This window comes from Macaca fascicularis, chromosome 10 (genome assembly GCF_037993035.2).
Source record: "Macaca fascicularis isolate 582-1 chromosome 10, T2T-MFA8v1.1".
NCBI classification, from domain to species: Eukaryota; Metazoa; Chordata; class Mammalia; order Primates; family Cercopithecidae; genus Macaca; species Macaca fascicularis.
In genome coordinates this window covers 119,683,337-119,707,488 of record NC_088384.1, presented here as the reverse complement: position 1 = coordinate 119,707,488, position 24,152 = coordinate 119,683,337, and the positions used below count along the sequence as shown (strand labels likewise).

General features: G+C 63.8%; 2 protein-coding genes across 12 annotated transcripts; one reads left to right on the top strand and one right to left on the bottom strand.

The window, feature by feature from the left end:
* Positions 1 to 2,478: 2,478 nt before the first annotated feature.
* HELZ2 (helicase with zinc finger 2) lies at positions 2,479 to 18,319 on the top strand. 6 transcript variants are annotated; one of them, XR_006690131.3, is made up of 21 exons: positions 2,479 to 2,534; positions 3,116 to 3,164; positions 3,628 to 4,741; positions 5,064 to 5,247; positions 5,316 to 5,423; positions 6,668 to 7,185; positions 7,373 to 8,014; positions 8,746 to 9,529; positions 9,771 to 9,846; positions 9,985 to 13,696; positions 13,835 to 13,929; positions 14,015 to 14,146; positions 14,237 to 14,398; positions 14,476 to 14,620; positions 14,755 to 14,871; positions 15,027 to 15,139; positions 15,293 to 15,427; positions 15,533 to 15,751; positions 15,846 to 16,002; positions 16,078 to 16,245; positions 17,050 to 18,319. XR_006690131.3 is itself a non-coding variant. In XM_005569593.4 (21 exons), exons 3-21 carry the CDS (start codon positions 3,945 to 3,947, stop codon positions 17,172 to 17,174), a joined length of 8,469 nt encoding a protein of 2,822 aa, XP_005569650.3. In that variant the 5' UTR covers positions 2,479 to 2,534; positions 3,116 to 3,164; positions 3,628 to 3,944; the 3' UTR covers positions 17,175 to 18,319. The 6 variants fall into 6 exon arrangements, 4 of the variants coding, with proteins under 4 accessions (XP_005569650.3, XP_045220079.2, XP_005569651.3 ...); XM_005569593.4 differs by having other exon boundaries at positions 14,947 to 15,139; XM_045364144.2 differs by having other exon boundaries at positions 2,479 to 2,662; positions 14,947 to 15,139.
* A 1,171-nt stretch (positions 18,320 to 19,490) lies between these two features.
* FNDC11 (fibronectin type III domain containing 11) lies at positions 19,491 to 23,065 on the bottom strand. Of its 6 annotated transcripts, none has more exons than XM_045364147.3 (2): positions 22,810 to 23,065; positions 19,491 to 20,771 (listed from the first exon to the last, which is right to left on the bottom strand). In XM_045364147.3, the coding sequence occupies exon 2, from the start codon at positions 20,537 to 20,539 to the stop codon at positions 19,568 to 19,570; it is 972 nt and encodes a 323-aa protein (XP_045220082.1). In that variant the 5' UTR covers positions 20,540 to 20,771; positions 22,810 to 23,065; the 3' UTR covers positions 19,491 to 19,567. The 6 variants fall into 6 exon arrangements, 5 of the variants coding, with proteins under 5 accessions (XP_045220082.1, XP_015285595.1, XP_005569648.1 ...); XM_015430109.4 differs by having other exon boundaries at positions 19,491 to 20,549; XM_005569591.5 differs by having other exon boundaries at positions 19,491 to 20,549; positions 22,864 to 23,065.
* Between the last annotated feature and the right edge of the window lie 1,087 nt (positions 23,066 to 24,152).

Sequence of the window (24,152 nt, the reverse complement as noted above, 5' to 3'; positions counted from 1 at the left end):
AGGTTGTGTGGTAAGAATGTATTTAGTTTTGTAAGAACTGCTAGGTTGTGTGGTAAGAACGCATTTAGTTTTGTAAGAACTGCTAGTTGTGTGGTAAGAATGTATTTAGTTTTGTAAGAACTGCTAGGTTGTGTGGTAAGAATGTATTTAGTTTTGTAAGAAACTACTAAAGTGTCTTCTGCCAGTGGAGGCACCACCTCACACTCCCGCCAGCAATGAATGAGAGTTCCTGTTGCTCCACGTCCTCACCAGGATTTGGCATCGTCAGTGTTTTGGGTTTGGGACATTCTTTATTTTTATTTTTATTTTTTCAAGATGGAGTCTCACTCTGTCACCTAGGCTGGAATGCAGTGGCAGCATTTCGGCTCACTGCAACCTCCGACGCCCGGGTTTAAGTGATTCTCCTGCCTCATCCTCCCGAGTAGCTGAGATTACAGGTGTGCGCCACCATGCCTGACTAATTTTTGTATTTTTAGTAGAGATGGGGTTTCGCCATGTTGGCCAGACTGGTCTCGAACTTCTGACCTCAGGTGATCCCCCTGCCTCTGCCTCCCAAAGTGCTGGGATTACAGGTGTAAGCCACTGTGCCTGGCCGAGAGCCAATCTTCCATCCCACCCCAGACTCCTGAGTGTGACTCTATTTCTGGACTCTCTGTTCTGCCCTGGACCTGCGCATCCACACCGGGTTCAGTGACTTTGCAGTGTGGTGTGTGTTTAGTAAGTCGTGCCAGCACCTGCTGTGACTCCTTTTTAGTCATCATCCTGGTTTGGGCATCAGGACACGCTTGTAATCCTGGCACTCAAGGAGGCCAAGGTGGGTGGTTTGCTTGAGCCCAGGAGTTCAACAGCAGCCTGGGCAGCATTGAGAAACCCCATCTCTGAAAAACATAGAAAAAACTCCAAAATAGCTAACTGTGGTGGTGTGCACCTGTAGTCCCAACTGCTCAGGAGGCTGAGGTGGGAAGACTGCTTGAGTCAGACAGAGGTCGAGGCTGCAGTGAACTGTGATGGCATCACTGCACTCACGCCCAGGCGATGGACTGAGACCCGGTCTCAAAAAAAAAAAAAAAAAAAACAAAAAAAAAAAAAAAAAAAACCAAAGTCCTGCCCAGCGTTGCTTGGTGATGTAATAATGCTTTTCCAAATGAACGTGAAAGTCAGCGTGTCCACCGTGAGACTGCAGGTTAATTTAGGAAGAACTCACATCTTTGTGTGATGTGAAGCCTCCCCATGCAGGAACACGGCGTTCCGCACAAGTTCTCGCAGCGTTGTGTGCACGCGGAGCCCGCTCGGCCCCTGGGGCTGCTGTCGTCGGCGGTCCCGCCCTCTCCGAGGAGCTCGAACGTGATTGGTCCGCGGAGAGGCTCCCTGGTGGTTGGCGGTCCCGCCCTCTCCGAGGAGCTCGAACGTGATTGGTCTGCGGAGAGGCTCCCTGGTGGTTGACGGCGCACCCAGCCGACCTCCCGAGGTAGCTGTGAGCCCCCAGCCCAGCCCTCCCCACGAGGTGCTGGCCTTGCATGGCAGCCTTGCTTCCTTGTTTCAGGGGCAGCATAACTGTCCGTTACCTACTGCTGCAGAACAGATCGCCCCAAAGCTCAGTGGCTTAAAACAACGTAGATGTTTATTTTATGTATTTATTTGTTTTGAGACGGAGTCTTGCTCCGTCACCCAGGCTGGAGTGCGGTGGCACAATCTCGGCTCACTGCAACCTCCACCTCCTTGGTTCAAGCAATTCTCCTGCCTCGGCCTCCTGAGTAGCTGGGACTACAGCTGCCCGCCCCCACCCCTGGCTAATTGGATGTTTATTTTAAACAACATAGACATCTAACAGCTGGGCGTGGTCTAGGTGGGAGGGTTAGGCCTCAGGGTCTCCCTGAGATGGCAGTAAGGCTGGGGCTGGGACTCGAGCTGCAGGTGGGCTGGAGGCCTCAGCTCTTCCATGGGGCCTCCCCACAGGGCTGACCCAGAGCCAGTCCAGAGAGCAAAGCGCCAGGCGTGCTGACTCTGGGACCCGGCGGCCACTTGGCCATTCCTGCCATATCCTGGTTAGTGACAGAAGGGACTCGGGGTCGGAGCAACACCAGGGCCACAGGCAGGTCCTGCCGGTCAGAGGACCCAGGCTTCCAGGTCAGCTGAGCCTGGATTTCTCCAGGGCTGATGGAGTCACCAGGCCCTCCTGCCGTCCAGGGCCGGGAAGGGTCTCACCCCCTCCGCCTGGCACACCATTGGGGCGTCTCTGGTGTGTAAAGGGGCTGGACGGGGCGTGGGGCCCTGGAGGGGTGCGGGAAAGGAGTCTCCACCCCCAGCCATCCCCGCCTCCGACGGCACTGGTCCTTTAGGGAGGGGCGCCCTTCGCTCGCTGGCGCTTCCCCGAGGTTCCCTCGCAGTGGGGGCCGAGCTGTCGCTGGAGGCGGGGCAGGGCGGGGCGGGGCGGGGGGCGGTGAGGTAATTTCCGCGATCGGCGTCAGTGCCCGGGGCAGAATCGAAACTGAGAGCTCCTGGGCAGGCTCGGCAGGGCAGGCAGCTCCAGGAGGGTGAGCGCAGGCATCCTAGGGCAGAGGGGCGCGGGCACGGGGGCCCAGGGGCAGCTCCAGGAGAGTGAGCGCAGGGGTCCCAGGACGGAGGGGCGGGGACACGGGCGTCCAGGGGCAGCTCCAGGAGGGTGAGCACAGGGGTCCCAGGGCGGAGGGGCGGGGGCACAGGGGCCCAGGGGCGGCTCCAGGAGGGTGAGCGCAGGGGTCCCAGGGCGGGGGCGCGGGGGTACGGGGGTCCAGGGGCAGCTCCAGGAGGGTGAGCACGGGGTCCCAGGGTGGCGGGGCCGGGGGCGCAGGGGTCCAGGAGGGCGAGTGCAGCCGGGGGTGCGGGGTCCCAGGAGCCGCAGACCCAGCCCGGGACAGTGCAGCCCGCCCGGGACCGGCGTGCTCCACAGCAAGCCCCAGCCCTGTGGTCTGTGCACCCACTGGGAGCGCAGGATTTTGGGGTCTCAGCTCCTGTCCTTTTTGGACGGCAGACTCGGATGTTTTCTCAGAGGGGTCCCCGGGGAGTGCTGGGTTCTCATACTCAAGTCTGCCTCCAGTCTGTTGCTTTTAAACTTCCTCCTCTTGTTGCATCTCAGCTGCAGTGGGGACCCGGGGACCCATCTCTTCCTGACACCCTGAGCTCTGGTGAGCACTGCACCCTCCTCTCCCTGAGGCCCCTCCCCAGGTGCAGATGTCGGGACCTCTTTTCCTGGGGCCAGTGGTCACTTAACAGAAAAGGAGGTTCTGTGTCCTTAGAAGAGTCAGGAGCCTGAGGCCCTGGGGTGCACAGGACCCCTGGCTGGGGGAGAGGGGTGCGACCTCCTGGGGGCGGCACTGTGCCAAGGGCTCTGCCCCCTCCAGGGCTCCACAAGCAGCCACCTTGGCTCCTTCTAGGCGGGGCCTGAGACCCTTCAGGAGGGAGGGTCTGGCTGTGTCCGGGTCAGTGAGTCCTGACTCCCTGACAGGACACAGCTGCTGCCAAGGCCTCAGCCTCAGGGTGGGCAGAGCCCCAGCTCCTTGTTTGGTGGAGGGGCCATGCTTCTCAGCTGGGCGTGGAGCAGATGTCCCCCAGCCTCAGTCTCAGTCTCACCTGCTCCTTCTGTCGCAGGCTTCGAACCGTGGCCAACAGTCCTAGTGGACCACGTGGACCCGTGAGCTCAGGAGCCTCGGACGCTGTCCCGGAGAGCCAAGCTGGTGTTCGAGGTGGCGCCTCCAGGGTCCAGCCTGCTGCCCAACAGCCCCGCGGCCACCAGGGGGCCGTCCCTGGCCCGGCTGTGTGCCCTGGTGGACCTGTGTCTGGGCTGCTCCCGCTGCACCCAGCGGCTCAATGAAAGCACCTACGTCCTCCGCAGGGTGGAGCATGACTGCTCCCACGAGATCCTGCTGGCCCGCTTCAAGCAGGCCACCAAAAGCAAGGTCTGGCGCATGGTGGGCTGCCGGCCCACCTTCCCAAGGCCCTTGTGCTACCAAGTCTGTCGCTACTATAGCCCTGGGCTCGGCTGCCGGCGCCACCGAAACCGGTGCACCTTTGCCCGCAGTCGCGAGGAAGCCCTGGTCTGGACCTTTGAGCGTCAGCACAACCTCCAGCGCCTGTGGCTGAAGGCAGAGGTGCAGGGCGGTGGGGCCCAGGGAGGGGCAGGCCGGGCGGCTGATGCCATCCTCACAGAGTTTGGCGGCCGCTTCGAGCTGCTCTGCTCCCTCTGCTTCAGGCGCTGCCCCCCACGTGTCTGTCGCGTGGACCCCCAGGGGCAGTGCCCTGAGCACGGAGCCTGCCCCTCCCTCCTGGCCCATGTGAGCGCTGAGGGCCGCCGCAAGCAACAGTTTGTGACGGTGAGGCCACAGCCCCGGGCTGGCCAGCCTCCCGCCTACTGCAGGTTTGTGGGGCGCGGGCAGCCATGCTGGCGTGGGGAGTCCCGCTGCCAGTTCGCACACAGCGCCGTGGAGATGGCTGTGTGGGAGGCTGAGCAGCTGGGTGGTCTCCAGCGGGGGGACCTGCTCACACACCCTGCCCCTAATGGCGACGGGCGCACGGTCCCCCTCGGCCAGCCCCCTGGGGCCCAGCTGTACTGCCCGGCCTGCTTGGTCACCTGCCACTCTCAGGAGGCCTTTGAGAACCACTGCACATCCTCGGAACACGCACAGATGGTGGCCTTCGACCAGGCCGTGCCCTGGGAGCACCGTTCCCCACCCCCGGGACTCTCCAAGTTCGAGCTCTGCCCAAAGTAAGGATGCCCGGGGCAGGAGCTTGGGGTGGGGCATGAGCCCACTGTAGGCAGAGCCAGAGGCTCCCAGGTTCAGTGGACGGTGGCCTCCCTGCCACCTGCTGGGGGCTGAAACCACGGTGGCCTCTGAGGACCTGGATAAGGGAGGCTCATGTTTGGGAACTGCTTGAGCCAGGCCTTGTCCCGGAGCACAGGAGTGGGTGGGACGAATAAAGCCCCTGCTCCCTGCAGAGGCCAGCATTGGGCTGAGGGGGTCCCGGCCTTTGAACTCAGCACGGTGGCTGTGCCTCCGTGTAGCCCTGCCGACCTCCCTGTCCCCCAGGCCTGACCTCTGTGAGTATGGCGACGCCTGCACCAAGGCGCACTCAGCACAGGAGCTGCAGGAGTGGATCCAGCGCAGGCGGGCTGTGGAGCTGCGGGGGCAGGCGGCCTGGCAGGATGGGCTGGTGCCCTACCAGGAGCGGCTGCTGGCCGAGTACCAGCGCAGCAGCAGTGAGGTCCTTGTGGTAAGTGGGCCCTGGCAGTGGGTGGGGTGGGGTCCAGGCCTCCTGCTGAAGGCTAGACTTCCACACAGCTGACAGAGACCCTTGATGGAGTGCGTGTCACCTGCAACCAGCCCCTGATGTATCAGGCCCAGGAGAGGAAGACCCAGTACAGCTGGACGTTTGCCGTCCACTCTGAGGTGAGCAGAGAGCAGCTTCGACTGGGCGGAGGGAGCCCTGGGGAAGTGGTGACCTCAGCCTGGGCAGACGTCGAGAGTCTAGGTCATGGAGCTAATACCAAGGCACCACCACTTAGCGCCTGCGTGACCTGCGGCAGGTCCCTTAGCCTCTCTGCCTCAGTCTCCTCACCTACAGACAGGGGGCCCGGGAGAGTCCTGCCCTGGTAGGGTTACTCTGTAGAGTAGACGGGTTAAAACAAGGATTTGGCCAGGTGCCGAGGCTCATGCCTGTAATCCCAGTACTTTAAGAGGCCAAGGCAGGTGGATCACTTGAGGTCGGGAGTTTGAGACCAGCCTGGCCAATATGGCAAAACTCCGTCTCTACTAAAAATCCAAAAAAAAAAAAAAAAAAAGAAAAAAAAAATTATCCTGGTATTTGGATTATCTACTAAAAATCCAAAAAATAAAAATAAAATAAAGTAGGCCGGGCGCGGTGGCTCAAGCCTGTAATCCCAGCACTTTGGGAGGCCGAGACGGGTGGATCGCGAGGTCAGGAGATCGAGACCATCCTGGCTAACACGGTGAAACCCCGTCTCTACTAAAAAATACAAAAAACTAGCCGGGCGAGGTGGCGGGCGCCTGTAGTCCCAGCTACTCGGGAGGCTGAGGCAGGAGAATGGCGTAAACCTGGGAGGCGGAGCTTGCAGTGAGCTGAGATTCGGCCACTGCACTCCAGCCCAGGCGACAGAGCAAGACTCCGTCTCAAAAAAAAAATAAAATAAATAAAAAAATAAATAAATAAAAATAAAATAAAGTAAACCCATCATGGTGGTGGGTTCCTGTAATCCCATCTACTCAGGAGACTGAGGCAGGAGAATCACTTGAACCCGGGAGGCGGAGGTTGTAGTGAGTTGAGATCATGCCTTTGCACTCCAGCCTGGCGACAAGAGCGAAACTCCGTCTCAAAAACAAAAACAAAAACAAGGATTCACCAGGGTCTGGCACCTGGAGAGTGGGTGGTGAGGCCTCAAGCTGCCCACATTGCCTCACGGAACATCCACAAGGGCCCCAGGAAGGTTCAGCGACCCCCATTTAGCACAGGAGGAAACTGAGGTTGACAGAGGCCGGGTGACCTGCTTGCGTTCCATCCAGGAAGTGGCAGGGCCGAGACCTGAACCCTGCACTTGGGCTACACTGGCCAGGCTGCATCTCGGGAGGGTCGGGGGGAGTCCTGGGCCCTCCTCACTGTCCGGCCTCCTCTCCAGGAACCCCTGCTACATGTGGCCCTGCTGAAGCAGGAGCCTGGAGCCAACTTCTCCCTGGTGGCTCCCGGCCTCCCGTCAGGCCGGCTCTACGCACGGGGTGAGCGCTTCCGTTTGCCCAGCTCCGCTGCCGACTTCCAGGTCGGAGTGAGTGTGCAGGCCGCCTCCTTTGGCACCTTTGAGCAATGGGTGGTCTTCGACTTTGGCCGCCGGCCGGTGCTGCTGCGGAAGCTGGGGCTGCAGCTGGGCCAGGGGCGTCACCCAGAACCCTACAGCAGTCTGGCGCTCGGCCACCCTGAGGAGATGGAGCGCTGGCACACTGGCAACCGCCACGTGGTGCCTGCCGTGGAGCGGACGGCCGAGCAGACAGCCCTGATGGCCAAGTACAAGGACCCTGCCCTGGCCCTAGAGTTCAACCGCAGCGGCCTGGCCTCGGGCCCCATCTCACCAACAAACTATCGGCAGAGGATGCACCAGTTTCTCTATGAGGAGGAGACAGCTCAGCAGCAGCTGGTGGCCAAGTGAGCTGGGGGGCAACGGGAGCGGCTGAGGGTAGCAGGAGCAGCTGGGGCAACGGGAGCGGCTGAGGGTAGCGGGAGCAGCTGGGGGAACGGGAGCGGCTGGGGCAACAGGAGCGGATGGGGGCGTGGACTTGGCAGTGGGGCTGGCAGCCGTGGCCCCATGACCTGACCCAGGCCATCCTGCCAGGCTGACCCTGCGGGGCCCGGTGTTCCTGAAGACGGCATTGCAGACGCCAGCGCTGAACATGCTCTTCGCGCCTCCGGGAGCACTGTACGCAGAGGCCCCCGTCCCCCCGTCCCTGATGCCAGACACAGACCAGGGCTTCCTGCTGGGCCGGGCGGTCAGCACAGCCCTGGTGGCCCCCGTCCCCGCACCCAACAATGCAGTGTTCGAGGTGCGGCTGGAGAAGCGGGCCAGCTCGGAGCAGGTGCTGTGGCTGCTGCTTCCCGCCCGCTGCTGCTTGGCCCTGGGGCTGCAGCCTGAGGCCCGCCTGGTCCTGGAGGTGCAGTTCCAGATTGACCCGATGACCTTCCGCCTCTGGCACCAGGCAGTGGACACGCTGCCTGAGGAGCAGCTGGTGGTGCCTGACTTGCCCACCTGCGCCCTGCCCAGACCTTGGTCTGTCCCACCCTTGCGGCGTGGCAACCGCAAGCAGGAGCTGGCCGTGGCGCTCATCGCGGGCTGGGGCCCTGGGGATGGGAAGCGTGTCCCCCCACTGCTCATCTATGGCCCCTTTGGCACCGGCAAGACCTACACGCTGGCCATGGCCTCCCTCGAGGTCATCCGGAGGCCTCAAGCCAAGGTGCTCATCTGCACACACACCAACAGGTAAGCCCGAGCCTGGCCTGCCCCCCGTCACCTGACGCCCAGCCCAAGCCGACACTGGGCAGGCAGTCAGCCCCTAAGCATGCTGCAGTCCTCTGGTTCTGCAGGGACCTTCCCTGTAGCCGACCAGCCTTGGACTTTGGCTTTATCAGACCCAGCTCAGGGCACGCAGGGTGACCAAGTCTGCTGTCAGGTGAGGAGCTGGGTGCCTCTGCCGGGGCCCTGGCCCAAAGAGAGAGTCACGGGGAAGGCTGCAGCATGGTCCACCCAGCAGTTCCTGGAGATGAATCTTGTTTTTGGTTTTTATAGAAACACAGATTTTTGTCCTAACCACAAAGTTCCCCTTTGGTTTATGTGGTTTCCTCGGGTCCCTGCCACCACCAGCTGCCCAGACCGGGGCCTCCCCATCCCTGCACAGTGGGGAGTGGGAGGAAGAGCCTGGGACAGTGGCCATACGTCCCGGGCTGATTTCTGGATTAGGGGTTCTGGGGGCCTGGGAGGCAGGTGTCTGCAGTGTCAGAGGGGCTGCTGGGCTCGCCCAGGTGTTACCCAAAGCCCTCCGTGGCCTCTTGCCCCTCAGACTCCTGAGAGTCCACACCAGCATTTGCTGCTCACCTCTGACAGCCAGACAAGGGCTGTGCTCAGGGGCAGCTCGGCTGGGCACACAGTAGGTGCTTTAGCGGACAGCACTGAGGCCCCCAGCAAGAAGCCCATGAACTCCTCCCCTCACACAGCGCTGCCGACATCTACATCCGGGAGTATTTCCACAGCCACGTCAGCGGCGGCCACCCCGAGGCCACTCCTCTCCGTGTGATGTACGCGGACCGGCCACCGAGCCACACGGACCCGGTCACGCTGCAATACTGTTGCCTGACCGACGACCACCAGGCTTTCCGCCCGCCCACGTGGGCAGAGCTGGCACGGCACCGGGTGGTGGTCACCACCACCTCCCAGGCCCGCGAGCTCAGGGTGCCGGTCGGCTTCTTCTCCCACATTCTCATCGACGAGGCGGCCCAGATGCTGGAGTGTGAGGCCCTCACCCCGCTGGCCTACGCCTCGCGCGGCACCCGCCTCGTGCTGGCAGGCGACCACATGCAGGTCACGCCCCGGCTCTTCAGTGTTGCCAGGGCCCGGGCGGCCGAGCACACGCTGCTGCACCGCCTCTTCCTGTACTACCAGCAGGAGACGCACGAGGTGGCACGGCAGAGCCGCCTGGTCTTCCATGAGAACTACCGCTGCACGGAGGCCATCGTCAGCTTCGTCTCCCGGCACTTCTACGTGGCCAAGGGCAACCCCATCCACGCCAGGGGCAAGGTTCCGCCCCACCCCCGGCACTACCCACTCATGTTCTGCCACGTGGCGGGCAGCCCAGACCGGGACATATCTACGACGTCCTGGCTGAATCTGGCTGAGATTGCCCAGGCCGTCGAGAAGGTGCAGGAGGCCTACAACACCTGGCCCAGCTGCTGGGGTGTCCGTGAGCAGAGGCACATCTGTGTCGTGTCCCACGGTGCTCAGGTGAGCCCGGCCAGCCCCCGACGGCACCCCTGCTGCGGGAGGGGAGGCTGCCGGCTGACAGACGAGCCCGCTGCCTCAGTGACGCCATCCGTAAGAGGGGCCGCAGTATTTGCCTCCCAGGGCTGATGTGGGGCTCGGCCCCGGAGGTGTCTGGAGCTTGGTGGGGGTGCCGTTTCCTGGTCGGGGGTGGCGGAGTCCTCACTGCGTCTGGCGCTCATCCCCGGCCCTGCTTCGTCTTCAGGTCGGTGCACTGAGGCAGGAGCTGAGGAGGCGGGACCTAGGCCAGGTGTCTGTGGGCAGTTTTGAGATCCTGCCAGGTGGGTGACCAGCGGGGCCGAGTGCTGCCAGCTGCCCCAGGATGCCCCGGGTGGCTCGGCCCACTCAGCCTGGCATCGGCGGGCGTGGGGTCGGTCCCACCGTCCGGCGTGCCCAGCCTGACCTCGTGCCCTCTGCAGGGCGGCAGTTCCGGGTGGTGGTGCTCAGCACGGTGCACACCTGCCAGAGCCTGCTCAGCCCCGGGGCACCGGCCCCCGAGTTCTTCACCGACGCCCGCGTGCTCAACACCGTCCTGACCCGCGCCCAGTCCCAGCTGGTGGTGGTGGGGGACGCCGTGGCCCTCTGCTCCTTCGGGGCCTGTGGCAAGCTCTGGGAGAGCTTCATCCGCGAGTGCGTGGAACGGCACAGCGTCTGCCCCGAGGGCCTGTCCATGGAGCAGGTGGAGCAGGGCGTGGCGCAGAGACGGCGCTGGCTCCCCCGAGGCACGCGAGCTGGGGCCGCGGGGAACTGGGAGGCTGCCCCGGAGCCAGCAGGGGACCCGGCCGAGGAACCAGCGACTGTGGTGACGGCCACAGTGAAGGCAGAGCCGGGAGATGAGGCTCTGAGCCCAGCCTCCGGTGACATCACGGCAACCACAGCGCAGACGGAGGCTGCGGCAGCGCCAGCAGGAGAAGCAGTGAAGGAGGACGCGGCGCCCGGGGCCTGGGCGGTGGGAGCGGCCGCTGCGGCAGGCCTGGAGTCCACGGAGCCCGAGGACGCGGAGGCTGACTTCTGGCCGTGGGACGGGGAGCTCAACGCTGACGACGCCATCCTGCGGGAGCTGCTGGATGAGAGCCAGAAGGTGATGGTGACCGTCGGGGAGGACGGGCTGCTGGACACCGTCGCCAGGCCAGAGTCCCCGCGGCAGGCCCGGCTGTACGAGAACCTGCCCCCGGCTGCGCTGCGGAAGCTGCTGCGTGCGGAGCCAGGGCGGTACCGTCACTGCACCTTCGTGCAGGAGACCTTTGAGCGGGCGTCCGCCATCCCGCTGGACGACGCCTCCTCGGGCCCCATCCCGGTCAGGGGCCGCCTGGACTGTGGGATGGCCTTCACCGGGGATGAGGTGCTGGTGCAGCTCCTTTCGGGAGACAGGGCCCCCGAGGGGCGGCTTCGGGGCCGCGTGCTGGGCGTGCTGAAGAGGCGGCGGCAGGAGCTGGCGTTTGTGTGCCGCATGGACAGGTGGGACCCGCGCATCATGGTCCCCATCAATGGCTCCGTGACCAAGATCTTTGTGGCCGAGCTGAAGGACCCATCGCGGGTCCCCGTCTACGGCCTCCGGAAGGGCCGGCTGCAGCGTGTGGGGTTTGAGAGGCTCACGGCGGAGGCGCGGCACAGCCGGCTCTTCTGGGTCCACATTGTCCTGTGGCGGCCAGGCTTCTACTACCCGCTGGGCATCGTCCGGGAGGTGCTGCCTGAGGCCAGCACCTGGGAGCAGGGCCTCCGCATCCTTGGCCTGGAGTACAGCTTGAGGGTGCCCCCGTCGGACTTGGCTGCCATCACCAAGGCACTGCAGAAATACCAAACGGAGCTTGGCCGGGTTGCCGGCCGCCGAGAGGACTGCCGCGACTTCCTGACCTTCACTGTGGACCCCCAGGGCGCCTGCAACCTCGATGATGCCCTCAGTGTCCGAGACCTGGGTCCCCGGTGCGAGGTGGCTGTGCACATCACTGATGTTGCCAGCTTCGTGCCCAGGGACGGGGTGCTGGACGTGGAGGCCCGAAGGCAGGGTGCTGCGTTCTATGCCCCTGGCCAGGAACCAGTGCCCATGCTGCCTGCCAGCCTCTGCCAGGACATCCTCAGCCTCCTGCCGGGCCGGGACCGCCTGGCCATCTCCCTGTTCCTCACCATGGAGAAAGCCAGTGGCCAGCTGAAGAGCCTGCACTTTGCACCCTCCGTGGTCCGCTCTGACCGCCAGCTGTCCTACGAGGAGGCAGAGCAGGTGATCAGGCAGCACCCGGGTGCTGGCCGTGAGCTGCCAGCCCACCTGGACTCTGTGGACGCCTGTGTCGTGGCCGCGTGCTACTTCTCTCGGCTGCTGCGCCGGCACCGCCTGCAGTCCGACTGCTTCTACGAGCAGCCGGACGAGGACAGCACCCTGGGCTTCCGCGCGGCCCACATCATGGTGAAGGAGTACATGATTCAGTTTAACAGGCTCGTGGCAGAGTTCCTTGTGGGCAGCGAACGCACACGGACGGTCACGCCTCTGCGGTGGCAGCCAGCACCCCACAGCCAGCAGCTCAAGGCCCTGTGTGAGAAGCATGGGGAGCGGGTGCCCCTGTCACTGCACCTCAGCCACCACCTGCGTGGCAGTGGGGGCAGCGCCCCCAACACACAGCTGCACCTCCTGGCCTCCCTCTGGAAGCAGGTCCAGTTCGCCGCCCGCACTCAGGACTACGAGCAGATGGTGGATTTAGTCACCACGGACGACATGCACCCGTTCCTGGCTCCTGCAGGCCGCGACCTCCGCAAGGCCTTGGAGCGCTCGGCGTTCGGCCGCTGCACCTGGGGCCACCGGCAGCAGGGTGGTCACTACTCGCTGCAGGTGGAATGGTACACATGGGCCACCTCGCCCATCCGCAGGTACCTGGACGTGGTGTTGCAGCGGCAGATCCTGCTGGCACTGGGCCATGGGGGCTCCGCCTACTCTGCCAGGGACATTGATGGGCTCTGCCAGGGCTTCAGCCTCCAGCATGCACTTGCCCAGAGCTATCAGCGGCGGGCCCGGAGCCTGCACCTGGCCGTGCAGCTCAAGGCCCAGCCTCTGGACAAGCTGGGCTTCGTGGTGGATGTGGAGGCAGGCTCCCGCTGCTTCCGGCTGCAATTCCCCAGCAACCGGGAGACGCTGCCCGACCCCTGCCCCGTCCCCTACAGCTCCCTGCAGCTGGCCGAGCACCCCCGCGCCCTGGCAGGCCGGCCGGGCATGCAGCTCCTGTGGCGGCGCCGTGTCTACTCAGTGCAGGGATCCGGCCCGCCCTTGCCACTGCCTGGCACTGTGCTGGACCCACACACCTGGGCCGTGGAGACGGCTCTGTGGAAGCAGCTGCTGGTGCTGGTGGAGCTGCAGCGCTGGCCGGAGGCGGCTGCTCTCATCCAGGAGAAGGGTGAGGCGTCCCCACAGCGGGGGCTGGTGCAGGTGCAGCGGAGCCGCTGTGGCCATTTCCTGGAGGTGGCCCGGGAGCTGGGCAGTGGGGACACCCTGCAGGTGCAGCTCGGCGCCAGCCTGCAGCACGGCTTCCTGGTACCGAACCCTCAGCTCTGGACTGTGGCACCCGGCTTCAGCCTCTGCCTGGAGCACGTGGAGCGGCCTGGAGACTGCTTCCTGGGCCACGTGTACCAGGCCCCGCGGGACCGCTATCGCGACGTGGATGAGTACGCCTGTGTGTGGGAGCCATTCTGCGCTCTGGAGTCGGCCACTGGTGCAGTTGCCGAGAATGACGCTGTCACACTTCAGCACCTGAGTGTTTCCTGGGATGTGTCACGGATGCCGCAGGGGCAGCTGCAGGGCGCCTTCCGCCTGGAGGCCGCCTTCCTCGAGGAGAACTGTGTCGACATCAACCTCAGTTGCTGCTACCTCTGCATCCGGCTCGAGGGGCTGCCGGCTCCCACGGCCAGCCCACGCCCCGGGCCCAGCAGCCTTGGCCCTGGCCTGAGTGTCGACCCCGGCACATACACCTGGGTGGCGCATGGGCAGACGGAGGACTGGGACCAGGAGCGCCGGGCAGACCGGCAGGAGGCTCCCAGACAGGTGCACCTCTTCATCCACCACATGGGCATGGAGAAGGTTCCAGAAGAGGTGCTGAGGCCGGGCACCCTGTTCACCGTTGAGCTGCTGCCCAAGCAGCTTCCTGATCTGTGAGTGGCTTCCACCAACGGAGGCTGGGCTGGGGGACCACCCCTGGCTCCTCCCTTCTGGGAGGGGGGTGCCTCGTGGGGCAGCAGTCCCTTTCCTGGGAGTCCTGTTGGTTTTCCAGTGTCTGCCTTCACCCCCAGCCGCAAGGAGGAAGCCGTGCGTGGGCTAGAGGAGGCGTCCCCGCTGGTCACCAGCATCGCACTGGGCCGGCCTGTCCCGCAGCCCCTCTGCAGAGGTAGGTCTGCTCCACCCCTCCAGCTTCCCCTCTGACCCCCAACCCCACCCTGCGTGCGTGCTCAGGGAGGCCGCCCGGCTCTCAGTGATCCCCAGCAGGTTCCTGGAGCGGCAGACCTATGACATCCCCGGAAGCCGCCACAAGCTGAACCCCAGCCAGAACAGGGCGGTCAGGGAGGCTCTGGAGAAGCCTCTCACAGTCATCCAGGGCCCGCCAGGTAGGGCCCACGCAGGGGGAGTTGCCTTGGGCTGCCTTGGGCCACAGGGACCCCGGGGCTGGGCCACAATCTCCTGTTCTCCGGCTGCAGGTACAGGGAAGACGATTGTGGGCCTCCACATCATATTCTGGTTTCATAAATCAAACCAGGAGCAGGTGCAGCCCGGAGGCTCCCCCCATGGGGAGACGCAGCTGGGGGGTCCCTGCATCTTGTACTGCGGCCCCTCCAACAAGTCGGTGGATGTCCTGGCAGGTGTGCCGGGGTCGGCGGTGGGGGTCTCTGGGGTGCTGGCACGTGGGGCTAGACTCACGTCCCCCCACTGCCCTCAGAACTGCTCCTGAGAAGGATGGAGCTGAGGCCCCTCCGGGTGTACAGCGAGCAGGCCGAGGCCAGCGAGTTCCCAGTGCCGCGCCCGGGCAGCAGGAAGCTGCTCAGGAGGAACCCCCGGGAGGGGAGGCCGAACCAGAGCCTCAGGTGTGCCCGCTGTCTTTGGGGCTTGGGCCGGGTGGGGCCGAGCTGTCCCGCCAGCCCTGTGTAGGTGGGTCTCACTGAACTCTGCCCCCGGGATGGGCCTGCGTGGACAGGGCTCACTGTGTTCTGCCCGCCAGGAGCATCACCCTGCACCATCGGATCCGGCAGGCCCCCAACCCGTACTCGTCGGAAATCAAGGCCTTTGACACCCGGCTGCAGAGCGGGGAGCCTTTCTCCAGGGAGGACCTGGTCTTGTAAGTGGCAGGGGCCCGGGGGTGGAGCTGCCTGCAGCGTGGGGGCCCTGGGGTGACAGGCAGTGTCCCTGTCAGGTACAAGAAGGTCTTGTGGGAGGCTCGGAAGTTCGAGCTGGACCGGCACGAGGTCATCCTCTGCACCTGCTCCTGTGCAGCCTCCGCCAGCCTCAAAACCCTGGATGTGAGGCAGATCCTTGTTGATGAGGCAGGCATGGCCACAGAACCTGAAACCCTCATCCCCCTGGTGCGGTTCCCACAGGCCGAGAAGGTTGGTGGGGCGGGGTGTGTGGGTAGCACGGGCAGGCGTCCCTGGCACAGTCTCGCACCTGAGGCACCCTGTGTGTGCAGACGTGGGCGTTGTGTGGGGCTGGGGTCCTTCTGGGTCTAGCAGTGTCAGGGCCAGGCCTGCCTGTTCCTCTAGGTGGTTCTTCTTGGAGACCACAAGCAGCTGCGGCCTGTGGTCAAGAACGAGTGGCTGCAAAACCTGGGTCTGGACCGGTCTCTGTTTGAGCGGTACCACGAGGACGCACACATGCTGGACACTCAGTACCGCATGGTGAGCCCGCCCCGCTCAGCCCCCAGCCCACCTGCAGCCCCTGGGCGGCCACAGCCCCAGGTGGCAGCTCCGGCACCTCTGACCAGTTCACATCCTTGCCTGCAGCACGAGGGCATCTGTGCCTTCCCCTCAGTGGCATTCTACAAGAGCAGGCTGAAGACGTGGCAGGACCTGAAGAGGCTGCCCAGTGTCCTGGGCCACGCTGGCAAGGAGAGCTGCCCTGTCATCTTTGGCCACGTGCAGGGCCACGAGCGGAGCCTGCTGGTGTCCACGGATGAAGGGAATGAGAACTCCAAGGCCAACCTGGAGGAGGTGGCTGAGGTGGTGAGTGTCTGGTGCCTGGAGGTCAGGGAGGGCCTCCTGGAGGAGGGCAGGAGAGGCACCAGGGTCCGCTCCACCTGCCCCCTCGGCCCCTCAGGTCCGTATCACCAAGCAGCTGACCCTGGGGAGGACCATAGAGCCCCAGGACGTCGCCGTCCTCACGCCCTACAACGCGCAGGCCTCTGAGATCAGCAAGGCCCTTCGGCGAGAGGGCATCACTGGGGTGGCCGTGTCCTCCATCACCAAGAGCCAGGGTGAGGCTGGGGGCTCATGGGTGGGGCCGGGAGGGTGGGCGAAGTGGCCGCAGGGCCTCACCTTCCATCTTGCAGGGAGCGAGTGGCGCTATGTGCTGGTGAGCACCGTCCGCACCTGTGCCAAGAGTGACCTGGACCAGCGGCCCACCAAGAGCTGGCTCAAGAAGTTTCTGGGCTTCGTTGTGGACCCCAACCAAGTGAACGTGGCTGTCACGCGGGCCCAGGAGGGGCTCTGCCTGATCGGTGAGGGCAGGGCTGGGCTCTTCCTGGTGGGAACACAGGTAGGGCCAGGGCTGGGCTGGAGAGCCGCCCGACTCCGCCTGACTCCCGCCTGACCCTGCCTCCTCCCGCCTGACCCTGCCTCCTCCCGCCTGACCCTGCCTCCTCCCGCCTGACCCTGCCTCCTCCCGCCTGACCCTGACCCCTCCCGCCTGACTCTGACTCCTCCCGCCTGACTCTGACTCCTCCCGCCTGACCCTGATCCCTCCCACCTGACCCTGATCCCTCCCGCCTGACCCTGACATCTCTCACCTGACCCTGACTCCTCCCAACTGACCCTGATCCCTCCCGACCCTGATCCCTCCCACCTGACCCTGATCCCTCCCACCTGACCCTGATCCCTCCCACCTGACCCTGATCCCTCCCACCTGACCCTGACATCTCTCACCTGACCCTGATCCCTCCCGCCTGACCCTGACATCTCTCACCTGACCCTGATCCCTCCGGCCTGACCCTGACTCCTCCGGCCTGACCCTGACTCCTCCCACCTGACCCTGACCCCTCCCACTGGACTCTGACTCCTCCCACCTGACCCTGACCCCTCCCACCTGACCCTGACATCTCTCACCTGACCCTGATCCCTCCGGCCTGACCCTGACTCCTCCGGCCTGACCCTGACTCCTCCCACCTGACCCTGACCCCTCCCACTGGACTCTGACTCCTCCCACCTGACCCTGACCCCTCCCACCTGACCCTGATCCCTCCCACCTGACCCTGACATCTCTCACCTGACCCTGACTGACTCCCGCCTGACTCCCACCCTCATAGGAGACCACCTTCTCCTGCGCTGCTGCCCCCTCTGGCGTAGCCTCCTGGACTTCTGTGAGGCTCAGCAGAGCCTCGTGCCTGCCGGCCAGGTGCGCGTCTGCAGGAGGCCAACTATGCCTTCCTGAAGAGCCCTCCCCACCCGCAAGCTGCCAGGACTGGGAGGGCAAGTCCAGGGCCCCCCAACCTCCCCACCGCCCTCCACCATCAGCCTGCCTGGGCCAGCCTGCCTCCTGGCCTCGGGCTCTCCCTGGGGCGGGAAGTGGGCAGATTGGAGGAGGAGGAATGGCGAGGGCCGGTCCCCACACCCCTGCTTCTCCTGGGCATCTGGGGACAAGGACACCTCTCAGGGTGGCCAAAAGGAGCTTCTTTGGGACCAGCGCACGGTAGTTCTGCTGTCCCTGGGAAGTCTCAGAACCAGGAAGGAAACCCTATGGAGGCTGCCCTTTGACCTTTCGATGCCACCTGTGATTACTCTGGATGGCGTCTGTGGAGTTCAGGTTTATTCTGTATTTAAATGAACTCAAAGCCAGCATCCTGCCGGGCGTGGTAGCTCATGCCCGTAATCCAGCACTTTGGGAAGGCAAGGCGGGGGGATAACCTGAGGTCAGGAGTTCGAGACCAGCCTGGCCAACATGGTGAAACCGTCTCCACTAAAAATACAAAATTAGCTGGGCGTGGTGGCGTGCACCTGTAATCCCAGCTACTTGGGAGGCTGAGGCATGAGAATCGCTTGAATCCAGGAGGCAGAGGTTGCAGCGAGCTCTGATCGCACCACTGCCCTCCAGCCTGGGTGACAGAGCAAGACCCTGTCTCAAAAAAAAAAAAAAAAAAAAACCAGCATCTGTTACTGGAACAGAGACCTCAGCCTAAGCTCAGGACAAGGAGGCCCCCTGGCAGAGGGGCCTTTTTCCCACCACCACCACCTGTGTCCTTCAGGGGCTGCTGACGGCAGCCCAAAGCCAGGGCCACCCCGCCCCACCCTGCCCTCTGAAATGTGAAAAGCCTGCAGTCTTCCCACGGGCTGCGCGGTGGGCTCGGGGGGGCCGGGGGGGCCGGGGCGATGCTTCCACCCTGGACTCCGCGTTCCGTTCCGGGACAGCCTGCTCAGCTGCATCTGTTTCTCGAGCGCTGCCGCCTCAGGGCAGCTCTGCCCCTCCTGCTGCCTCCAGTCCTGAGGGAGGGGCTTGCCCCACCTTCTACATTCCAATTTTTATATCATTGAATTATGTGATTAGATATTAATTTAATGATAAAACCACTCTGAAAGCTCTTCTCACTCCTGGGTGTTTTGAGGTCGGCTGGGGGGCAAAAGTGGATGGCTACTGTGCTGGGGACGCGGCCGTGGAGGCCGTCGAGGGCCCACTGCAGAGTGCTGGGTGCAGGGGCGTGGGGAGGGCGGCAACCCCCCCTGCAGGGCTGGTGGCTTGGGCTGCCTGTGTCAGGAGGGGAGAGCCGGTGCCTGGTGTGGTGAGGACAGGCCACAGCTCCGGAGCTGCTCTGGTGTCACCAGACTGGCCAAGTCCAAAGTCCCTGAGGCCACCAGCCCTGACTGTCCTGTTGGTCCCACTTTTGAAGCTGCTCCCCAGGACCCCCTGGCCGCTGTGAGCTGGGGTCCCTCCGCTCCTGGCCCATTCGTGGCTGCATCCACAGGGGCTCCCGTGGTCTCCCAGAGCCAGCTCGGGGGTCAGATGGTCGTGGGGGCTATGGTCACTGTGGGAAAAGAGGTTCTGGGCGTCCGTGGAGGGAGGGGCACAGCATGGAGTCTCCAGGACAGTGGCCTCCTTGGTGTGCTGGATGGGCCCTGCCTTGAAGACCACATCTATTCTTGGGCCGTCATGAAATAGACAGTAGTTTGCAATAGCTTGAGAAGTGCCTGCAGAGAGGATGAGAAGGCACCTCTAGCAAAGGGGACTTGGGGACCTCACCAGCCTGCAGCCAGGGAAGGCTTCTCGGAGGAAGGGGCAGCTGTGGTCCTGAAGGTGAGCGGTGGGGGGAAGCAGAGGCTGGACGCCTAGCAAAAGCAGCTGATCTTGGAGGAGAGAGGGAGCTCGGGGCTGGGACGGCCCTTGAGGAACAAACGGTGGGCGGGGCATGGAGGGGCACAGCTGAGCTGCTCACAGCCAGAGATCACTGCCTCCTCGGGGGTGCTAATGAGCACTCAAGGCTGGGCTGGGGTGGTGGGACGCACTGCGGCCTAGAAGTGTCATCCCCTTAGGGAGGCCCCCAAGCCAGGAAGGTGGGTGAGGAAGGCCGGAGCTCAGTCATGGTGATGGGTGTGGCGAGGAGAGGCGGGGGCTGGGACCGCCCTGTGGAGCAGCTCTCGTCATGGGAGGAGGCCCCCAGGTTCAGGGGCTGGCACTTCTTGCTCCAGGTTCAGCTGTCGTGGGAGGTCTGGCCTGGGGCTTGGCATGTTTTGAGCCAGGAAAAACACTAGTGGCTGCTGCCTTTAAAACATAAATAGGTTTGTGTCTTTAATTCCGTATGTGCATTTACACTCCTCTTTATTAGTGGATAAATATTAGAAAATCATCTCTCGGACAGAGTGGCTGAGGGTGGGCCCCTCCAGGGGCCCCGGCTTGGTCTGCAGGGTGAGGCTGTCCCTCCAGGGCTCGTACACCAGCGTGGAGGTCTCGGCCCTCTTGATGGTGAACTTGTAGGAACGGTTGGGCAGCAGGTTTCGGACGTCAAAGGTGCAGGCAGCCACGGGGATGACGCCACACTGGGCGCACTCCTGCTGCGTCCGTGGGTCCAGCAGCCTGAAGCGCAGCTCGTACTGCTCCGAGGCGGCCGGCTGGATGGTGACGAACCAACGAAGCCGGGCCCAGTCCTGGTGGGCCGCCGACTCCTTTCTGTCAAACATGACGGGCATCTTGGTGCTCAGCATGAGCCAGATGTGCGGGATCTTGGCGGCACTGACATCAGACACCAGGCGGTGTTTGACGTGCAGCCGTCCCGGCACCATCATGGTCAGGAAGCTGTCCATGACGGCCGACACGTCCGCCAGCCGCCGCTCCACCAGCGCCCAGTCGGCCAGGAAGGGCCGTGGGTCCGGCGACTGGAGCAGGGCGTCCAGCTCAGCACGGCCATGGTCCAGCTGCTCCAGCAGGTCCCCGAGCAGCAGGAGCTGGATCTTGGTCTGAGCTGTGCCCACCTTCTTCATGCGCTGGAACTTCCAGGGGTCGATGAGCTGGAACACGGCGCTGGGCAGCACCAACGGGTTCTGGTCGCCCAGGGCGAGGTGCTTGGGCAGGACCTCGATGTAGTAGGAGCACTTACGCAGCAGCTGCATGCGGGCGTGGTGGCGCTTGAGCAGGTGCGGGCTCAGGTCCGAAGTCAGGAACTCACGCAGGGCATTGCGGCGCTCGGTGTAGGTCCTCCACGCCTCTGGCTCCAGCAGCTGCTGGTCATCTGCCTCCTCCTGGTCCAGGAAGGACTGGGGATTGCCCAGCTTCATCTTGTCTAGGCCCAGGCCTGCCATGTGGGAGCTCATTATCTGGGAGCTGGGGGGAGGGCTGGGTGTCAACTGCCAGGCGGGCTGGCCTCCTCTGGGCCGTGGCACGCTCGGGGGATGGATTCAGCCCACTGCCCCCATGCTGGGCCTCTGTCCTTCCTCGGGGGCACAACTCGCTGGGAAGAGGCTGCCTGGAGGGCCGGATGGGCAGGCTACAGATCTGGACACAGTTTATGCTGAGGAGCATAAACCTCTACTGACAACCGGTGGCCTGCGGGACAGGACAGGGAAGAGCTAGGACTGCGGACTTCTGGCCGGAACAGCCAGGGCAGAAACCCCAGCCCTGACCTGTGGCCTGGCAAGGGCCCCAGTTCCTAGCCCTGGTACTGAAAGGGGGTGCTGGCACCCTCAGGGCCGTGGAGAGGGGACAGCGTGGTCCTAAGCAGCCCAGAACCCCCCTTAGGGACACTCGTGGGCCATCTTCCCGCTCCGGTTCTCCGTGGGGACTCTCTACGCCTCACCGCAGTCGTAGAGCAGAGACGGGCCTCACCAAAGGCTAGGCCAGCTGGCCAGTCAGCGTGGGAGGAGGGCGGCCAGGCCTGGACCCGGAGGAGCAGCCCTCCTCCTACGCTGTGGGCCCTCCCTGTGGACCCGGGACCCTGTCCCTGGTGAGCTCACGGACCCCACAAGCAACACTCCGTTTCCCAGACGGAGCCTGAGGCTAAGACGCTTGGTTCTTGCCCTCATCCAGGGTTTCAGCCCAGTGCTGAGCCGAGGCTGACCCTCTGTCTGTGGGTGCACCGGCTGAGTGCAGCTGTGGCCCCAGCCTCTGCCGCAGCTCCCTTGAGAGCAAGCCGCACCCTGGCTGCTGCCCCGGCTCCCAGCAACCCTGGAGATCTCAGGTTGTCACAGCCACCAGGGCCTGGGATGAACCGCAAATGAGAGCTAAGCAGTTGTGTGAGTTCCCTAAGGCCACACAGGTAGGTGCAGCCATGTTTGCCTCACGCCCAAACGGACGACCCTTGACCTTCCTGGGGCAGCGGGGTGAGAACAGGACCCTCGGACAGCAGGGAGTGTGTCTAGGGTGAGGTGCCAGCTGAGAGCAGGACCCCGGGACGCCAGGCCTAAGCCCTGCTCTGGCTGGAGGCTGGGGCGGGTTTCACCACTGGAGGGAAATCGTGCCTCTGTTCCAGAGATGTCTTCCAGTCTCCAGCAGCTGCCCAGGTGGAAAACCCAGAGGGGCTGGTCGTGAGCCCTGGAAAGCGGTTCCGAACCCCTCGCTGCTTCCTTCACACCCCTGGTCCCAGGCCCGCTTCCCTGAGACCACCAGGTGCCCGCACCCTACCTCCTCCACCACACTCCCCTAGGCTCCCCTGGCCCGGGCCCACCTCCCCGGCCGCTCTGCCTGCCCCTTACCTTCCTGAGACCCCCAGCCCTCCTTTCCCAGCCCCCGCCGCCGCCCCAGACCCGCGCCCACTTGCCCTGCCTCCGAAGCGGAGCCGCGCGCGGACTTCCCAGAGCCCAGCCTCCCTCCGCGCTCCGCGGGTTGCCCTGGGGACCACGGGCTTTTGTGACGCTGCTGCCCAGGGCCGGGGGGGTGGGGACCCAGGACCCTGAGCCGAGGAATCTTCCATCCGCTTCGCTTCCTGGGGAGCCCCAGACTTCTGGGGGCCCGCGTCCCCGGCTTGGGGGCCACCTCGGGTGGCTGGTCCAAGAGCCGGGCTCCAAGTGGGGTTCCCGTCCCCACGCACCCCCGGCTTTCGGCGGGGCGCAAGAGCCTCAGGTGACTGGGAGGGGGTTCCTGCTCAACCCCCCAGTCCTAGTGCACTCCTCGGAATCCCTCGGAGGAATCTGGGAGCGAGGCAGGGCCCCGTGACCCGGCACACGGCCCACCCAGTGCAGAGGAGGGGGTGGCTCCGCCCAGCAAGGCCCCGCCCATCACAGGCTCCTCCCACCACGGGCTCCCCCCACCTCAGACTCCTCCCACCTCAGGCTGCCCCCAATCCCGCAACCGCCCCTCCCACCACAGGCTCCTCCCAGCGCAGGCTCCTCCCACCACGGGCTCACCCCACACGGCCCCTCCCACCACAGGCTCCTCCCACCACGGGCTCCTTCCGTACGGGGCGAGGGGTCTCCCACCTGGGGCAGCCCAAGCTCAGGCCCCGACCTGACTCTGGATAAATGGGGTCTTCATAGCTCCAGGGAGCCCCACAGAGGAGCTCTGAGGCCATCTGGTCCCGTCTGTATCCGTTCCATTGGGCTCAGGGCCTCTGGGATCCTCCCCTTCCCCCACAGCACACCCCAGCTACCTGGGGTTCTGCGGGGGTGACAATCTCAGACACCCCAAGGTGCCCCTCCTTCACCTTCAGGAAGATGCTGGAGGAAGACACTCTTTCCATCCTCCTCATCTCCATCCCCACGGAGGTCAGTGCTGGGGCCTCTTCCAGGATGGGCGTCTTTGAGCCCCTCCCAGGCTCTTCTGTAACCTGAGCTTCCCCCTCCTCCCAGCGACCCCACCTCGGAAGAGCTTTCCTTTGGCGCTTGGAGGCCGCAGGGGTTAGGCCTGGCAGGAAGTGGGTGGGTGTGGGTGGTTTTTTTTTTGAGATAGCGTCTTGCTCTGTCACCATGCTGCAGTCTCCACCTGCTCACTGCAGCCTCCACCCCCGGGCTCCAGTGATCCTCCCACCTGGGTCTTTCTGATGCTTTAGGATTACAGGTGTGAGCCCCGCGCCCAGTCCTGTTGGGTGCTGTTTCTGCCTTGCCCTCCCTGCCTGGGCTGGAACTCAATAAATGTCAGCTATTGTTGTTGTTGTTGTTATTTAGGGCTCCAGGGGACAAAGCCAGGCTGTTTGGAGAAGGGGGTGCTGTCTGACACACAGGCTTGGGAAGCAGTAGGAGTTAGACCCCTTACCCCCCACCCTGCAGCCCACTCACAGAGAAGCAGGGTGGGGGCAGAGCAGCCTCCCCTTCTCTTCTGGGGCCAGGCAGGTCCTGGATGTCTGCTCTCTCCTGGGTTCCACCCTATCCCCTTTCATTCAATTTCTGATTTCTAATCTAATTTTTTTTTTTGAGACGGAGTCTCGCTCTGTCACCCAGGCTGGAGTGAGTGGCACGATCTTGGCTCACTGCAAGCTCCGCCTCCCAGGTTCACGCCATTCTCCTGCCTCAGCCTCCCAAGTAGCTGGGACCACAGGCGCCCACAACCACGCCCAGCTAATTTTTTTTTTTTTTTTTTTTTTTTTTTTTTTTTTGAGACGGAGTCTCACGCTGTTGCCCAGGCTGGAGTGCAGTGGCGCGATCTCTGCTCACTGCAAGCTCCGCCTCCTGGGTTCCCGCCATTCTCCTGCCTCAGCCTCCTGAGTAGCTAGGACTACAGGCGCCGCCACCGCGCCCGGCTAATTTTTTGTATTTTTAGTAGAGCCGGGGTTTCACTGTGGTCTCGATCTCCTGACCTTGTGATCCGCCCGCCTCGGCCTCCCAAAGTGCTGGGATTACAGGCTTGAGCCACCGCGCCCGGCCCCAGCTAATTTTTTTTTGTATTTTTAGTAGATACGGGGTTTCACTGTGTTAGGCAGAATGGTCTCGATCTCCTGACCTCATGATCCGCCCGCCTTGGCCTCCCAAAGTGCTGGGATTACAGGCATGAGCCACT

Coding starts and splice junctions, on each gene's coding strand:
- HELZ2 (XM_005569594.4), top strand. CDS start 3,945: ATGGTGGGCTGCCGGCCCACCTTCCCAAGGCCCTTGTGCTACCAAGTC. Junction 9,847..9,984: donor CAGTTTTGAGATCCTGCCAG/GTGGGTGACCAG, acceptor TGCCCTCTGCAG/GGCGGCAGTTCCGGGTGGTG. Junction 15,140..15,292: donor GGTTCCCACAGGCCGAGAAG/GTTGGTGGGGCG, acceptor CTGTTCCTCTAG/GTGGTTCTTCTTGGAGACCA.
- FNDC11 (XM_045364146.3), bottom strand. CDS start 22,731: ATGGCCTCAGAGCTCCTCTGTGGGGCTCCCTGGAGCTATGAAGACCCC. Junction 20,550..22,639: donor CTGAGCTTGGGCTGCCCCAG/GTGGGAGACCCC, acceptor CCCTCCCCCCAG/CTCCCAGATAATGAGCTCCC.